Source organism: Ailuropoda melanoleuca, unplaced genomic scaffold (genome assembly GCF_002007445.2).
Source record: "Ailuropoda melanoleuca isolate Jingjing unplaced genomic scaffold, ASM200744v2 unplaced-scaffold8872, whole genome shotgun sequence".
Taxonomy (NCBI): domain Eukaryota; kingdom Metazoa; phylum Chordata; class Mammalia; order Carnivora; family Ursidae; genus Ailuropoda; species Ailuropoda melanoleuca.
In genome coordinates, this window is record NW_023254294.1 from 1 (window position 1) to 5,675 (window position 5,675).

The 5,675-nt window shown below is 47.1% G+C and overlaps 1 protein-coding gene across 1 annotated transcript; it reads right to left on the reverse strand.

The window, feature by feature from the left end:
* Nucleotides 1-590: 590 nt before the first annotated feature.
* On the reverse strand, nt 591-4,942 carry DMBT1L1. Its single transcript, XM_011218244.3, has 2 exons — nt 4,427-4,942; nt 591-1,425 (listed from the first exon to the last, which is right to left on the reverse strand). Exons 1-2 carry the CDS (start codon nt 4,579-4,581, stop codon nt 1,134-1,136), a joined length of 447 nt encoding a protein of 148 aa, XP_011216546.2. The 5' UTR covers nt 4,582-4,942; the 3' UTR covers nt 591-1,133.
* Nucleotides 4,943-5,675: the final 733 nt, after the last annotated feature.

Sequence of the window (5,675 nt, forward strand, 5' to 3'; positions counted from 1 at the left end):
TTTTAAATGTTGCTATTGAATATTTCTTGACAAGCAAAAAAACCCCCAAAACCTGACTATGTCCAAGATGGCTTCTTCTCTTTCTTTCTTTCTCTCTCTTTCTTTCTCTCTCTTTCTTTCTCTTTCTCTTTCTCTCTTTCTTAAAGAGGAAGAGAGAGAATCTTAAGTAGGCACCATGCTCAGTGCAGAGGACTTACATAACCCTGAGATCATGACCTGAGGAGAAATCAAGGGTTGGGTGCTTAACCTACTGAGCCACCCAGGTGCCCCAATACAGTTTCTCTAAAGACAGTTTTGAGGGTACCAAACCTAGCACAGGTTTCTTTCTGTTAAGATACAGAGAACTTGGATAAAGTGGGTGCTGCCCGCCTTTTCCATGAGGGTGTGGGATATGTGAACCTTCCTTTCTGTGTTCCTTAGGTTTCCCGTGTACTTCTCAGGTTTCCTATAAAGCCTTGAGGACCTGGGATACAGACTGAGTGTGTGGTAGCTCAGAAAACAGTCACAAGTGGTTCATGTCTGTGTCTCCAGCTCTCATTTGCCGTCAATGCCAAAGCTGTCACCCAAAGCCAACAAAGCCGAGGCAAGATGTGTTCCCTTTGAAATGGGCAAGAAGAGCTTGTTTTGAGTAAGTGACAATGAGTAAACAAACAAATAACTAACCAGTTATTAGGATTAAAAAAAAAAAGAGCAGTGGCTTCCCAGCACTTAGTTTATTTTTCACAAGACTCTTAGTAAGATCNGAAATTCTCATACCACCCAAGGGACAGAAACAAAAAGATCCATCTACTAGCATCTGAACGTTGAAGAGTCAATTAAACAAAATCTTTACATGGGCAATTTGGTATATAGAGAGAACTCTGTACTTCAGAATATGTACAGTGTAAGACAATGATCGAGTTCTCGGTAGTGAAGACTTAGAAAACACATCTCCAGCCGACAAAGAGAGTGAGTGCCTTACAAGTTTAATAATCAGAGAAGGTTTATGTAGCAACAAACCTCAGAGAGAACCTCCTTAGTGTTTCTTTTACCTGTGGCTCTGTGGACAACTTCTGATTTGTCAAACTTATTACTTCGCTGCAGGGAAATAGGCTTTGCTTTCTATTAACGGATTTGGGTGGAAAGTGGAGAAATCACACAAGGGTCTTACTCCGACCGGTCCCTCTGTGGATTTCCAGTGGCCCCACCACTTGGAAATGCTCAGTCTGCTCTTCTAGGGACCCCCCAGGACCCGCATCCCTCTTACTCCGCTCTACACAGCCCTGGGAGCAGCGGGATGAGTGGTCCCCCACTGTGCACACAGCGACCTCGCACTGCAGGTAGACTACATCATAGTTGCTGAGAAAGTTGAAGGCGTTGAACTTGAATTGGGCCGTGTTCTTCTGGTAGGAGTGCAGGTTGACATAGGTATCGTCTCTGATGCACCTGAGAGAAGAAAAACCCCCCAGCCCCAAGGATTCACTTGAAGTATGGTGGNTCACTTGAAGTATAGTGGGAATCCACTCTGACTCGAATACCCAGACCAATGAATTCCAAACAGAGTTCTTCCCACTACCCACTCTTTTATAAAGAAACTTAAAACACTACCATGAGTAGAAAAACCACTGTTCTTGAGCAGAAATAGAAGGTAACAGTAAAATAAACATAATAAAAAATGAACAAGGTAATTAAATTCTAGCTATTTTGCCCAAAGAGGAGATTAAAGGTAGTGGTTGTAATATTTGAAGGTGAAACTNTATTTGAAGGCGAAACTTAGATTATTTTAAAATGTGTTTTGTTGGGGTGCCTGGGTGGCTCAGTCAGTTAAGTTTCTGCCTTTGGCTCAGGTGGGATCAAGCCCTGCATTAGGCTCTCTGCTCATCGGGGAGCCTGCTTCTCCCTCTCCCTCTGCCTGCTGCTCTGCGTACTTGTGCTCTCTCTCTCTCTGTGTCAAATAAATAAATAAAATATTTAAAAAATGTGTTTTGTCAACCCTAGCACAATTATTGTAAAAGTTAAGGAAAGAAGTATAAATGGCACATCAAGAGAGGAGATAAAATGGAATAATATAAAATGCTCCATTAAAACCAGAGAAGGTGACTAAAGGAGAGCGGGGGTAGAAACAAGGAACAAATGCAACAAATAGAAAACAGTTACCAAGATGGTAGATTTTCATCCAACTGTATCCATAATCGCTTTAAAAAATATTTATTTATTTGAGAAAGAGGGGGAGAGAGAATGACAGTGCGAGCTGGGGGGAGAGGGGGAGAGAGAGAGAGAATCTTAAGCAGGCTCCATGGTCAGTGTGGAGCCCAACATGAGGCTCAGTCTTATGACCCTGAGATCATGACCTGAGCTGAATCAAGAGTTGGATGTTTAACACACTGAGCCACCCCATGCCCCTCAATAATCACTTTAAATGTGGGTGTTCTAAATACGCCAGTTTAAAGTTACAGACTGCCGGAGTAGATAAAATGGAAACAACAAGAAAACCTAAGCTTCAACTACTGTTGTCTGTAAGACACCCGCTTTAGATATAAAGACCTAGAAAAGGGATGGAGAAAGACTGACCATGCTAATACTAATCAAAGGAAAGCTGGAGTAGCTATATTAATTTGAGACAAAACACAGTTCAGAGCCAGGACAATTATCAGGAATCAAGAGGGGTATTGCATAATAATAAAGGGATCAGTCCTCCAAAAAGACAATCCTTAATGTATATACGTGCAACAACAGAGTGTCGAAATGAGTGAGACACAAAGTAACGGAACTGCAAAGAGAAATCTACAAGCCCACTGTGATGGCTGGAGACTCCAGCACCCCTCTGTCTGTAATTGACAGATCCAGCAGAAAATCGGGAAGGATACTGATGATCTGAAAAGCACCACTGATCAACTAGGCTAACGGACATCTATAGAACACTCCATCCAACAACAACAGAATACAACCCTTCTCCAGCTCATGTGGAACATTCACCAAGGCAGACACATTCTGGACCATAAACCACACCTTAGCAAATTTACAGAAAAGAAATCACACCAAACACATCCTCTGATCACAATGGAATTGAGCTGGAACTCAGTAACANGAGTTCAGAGCCAGGACAGTTATCAGAAATCAAGAGGGGTATTGCATAATAATAAAGGGATCAGTCCTCCAAAAAGACAATCCTTAATGTATATACGTGCAACAACAGAGTGTCGAAATGAGTGAGACACAAAGTAACGGAACTGCAAAGAGAAATCTACAAGCCCACTGTGATGGCTGGAGACTCCAGCACCCCTCTGTCTGTAATTGACAGATCCAGCAGAAAATCGGGAAGGATACTGATGATCTGAAAAGCACCACTGATCAACTAGGCTAACGGACATCTATAGAACACTCCATCCAACAACAACAGAATACAACCCTTCTCCAGCTCATGTGGAACATTCACCAAGGCAGACACATTCTGGACCATAAACCACACCTTAGCAAATTTACAGAAAAGAAATCACACCAAACACATCCTCTGATCACAATGGAATTGAGCTGGAACTCAGTAACAGAAAGGTTGCTGGAAAATTCTTATTCGGAAATGGAACAACACACTTCAAAGCGACCCAGAGCCAAAAGAAAAAGTCCCAAGAGAAATTTAAAAAATATTTCAAACTGAGTGAAAATGAATACACAATTGACCAAAATCAAATCAATAAAATGCATGAATTGGAAAAGAAGAAAGATCTAAAATCAATAATCTATGTAAGGCTCCACCCAAGGACATGAGAGAAAAAAGGAGCAATTTAAACCTAAAGCCAGCAGAAGAATAAAGTGTTGGTTGTTAGATTCTGGCCCCAAGCTCTGCCTCCCTCCTTGATCTATTTGTAAGAAGAATTGAAGGGGAAGAGCTGTCTCGTTCAGTTTAATGCCTCCTGTGTGCCCCTCCCATGCTATGGCTCACACCACGTCCGCACCGTGCTGTGTCTTGCCCCTCCCCTGGTTTTCGGAAACAGGTACCACGATGATGCTTCTCACGTGGCTCTCACCACTTTAAAGCTGCCATCAGTAGGGGATGGTTTTTTTGTCCTTTGCATTGGTTGCCAATTGCCCATCCATATTCAGGGTTTTGCTCCTGTGAGGGGGCAAGGAAGCTACAAAGGCAAGCAACATCCCAGAGTTCTCATTCAGTGAATCCTTTGTTTAACCAAAGGAGCCAGAATAAATCTCACCACCCTAAGCGTTTAGGCTGAGAAGGTAGGCCAGATGCCCTGAGAGCCTGCACCACGAATGGGAAGTGTAATAAAGTCATAAAACACAAAGGGAAGGGAGGCACGTGTAAGAAAGGGTGAGATAGGACAGCAGGGTTCCGGACGGCAAGGGCTCTGCCCAGCTCAGAAGCCACAGGTCCCCCAAAGGAATGCCATGTGACTATAACAGCCAGTCCTAGAGGGCTTTCCATTTTCCTTACCCTTGCCGGATCAAGTCATACTTGACAGTCGTAAAATCATGGGGATCTGGAGAAGCCACACAGGTATCCACAAAGAGCCTCAGGCTGAGGTTGGGGCTATGGAGCGTGGCCTGGAGGAAGACCGCTTTCTTCTGCCTGGCGTAGTATGGCCCCATGTTCCTCACATGCTGGGACGTGGGCAGCTCAAGGAAGGATATGGACACATCATAGCCAACGCTCTCCCTGGGGACATCAGCCTCGGGAATGATTTCAGCTGCAGACGGGCCATCCACCCTGCAGGTGAACTTGAGCTGAGGCACCCTATGCCGCACGAAGACTCGGCCGGGGTGGCCCTGGATTCGGCCTCTGATGGAGTTGGAGTAGCCGAGCGAGCCGAGCCCTTCCTGGGAGAACGAGAGGGGAGTTGCCGGCCAGTGCTCCCGGCACCTTCACAAACCTTTCTGCACAGGCAGAGGCCTCTCCTTCACACCCCTGCTTGATGCCAGCTCGCCGATGAGCTGGAAGCGGGAGGCCTCAGGCCTGCCATCTGTGGTCCCTCGTGCCCTGATGGGGTGACATTATGTCCTGGCCGCTTGGAGTTCAGGGTGCATGCANCGGAGGCCTCAGGCCCGCCATCTGTGGTCCCTCGTGCCCTGATGGGGTGACATTATGTCCTGGCCGCTTGGAGTTCAGGGTGCATGCAAGGAGCCCCGGTGTGTGAGCCTGGACCCCCTTCTTCCCTCCCCTGAGGGCCAAGCTGTGCTGCTGTGAGGTGGGGCGGGAGCTCTAGGCGAGCTCCTTGGAGCTCCTTCTGCCGGAGTCCTCCGCACATTCCATCCCGTCAGCCCGTGGTTCCCTCAGGCAAGCACAGCCCAGGGCCCACTGCTCTTCTCCTCCCTTCCAGCTCCTCCCTTCTCCCGGCCCCAGACGGTGCTGGGTCCTTGTGAGCTGTGGGCCTGGCCCTGCTCCCCTTCAGTCTNTAGTCTCAGTCTTGCTCCTTCTAATCCAGCACGACTTGAAAGGCCAAGGGGGTGCTGAAGGCCACCACGCAGAGCGCCGTTGTCTCTGGCAGCCTGGTCCCCACAGCCCTGCGTGCCGTCCAGAGACTCGGCCTGCCCCACCACCCGGGTTCAAGGAAGCCTCTGCTTGTGTGACTCAGATGCTTGGCCTTCTGCCTGGGAAACTCTGAGGACCGCCCCGTCAGCTCAAACCAGGTCTGCCTTTTTAGGCCTTTCCTTTCCTACTCATACCACTTCCCCCCCCCCGCCCC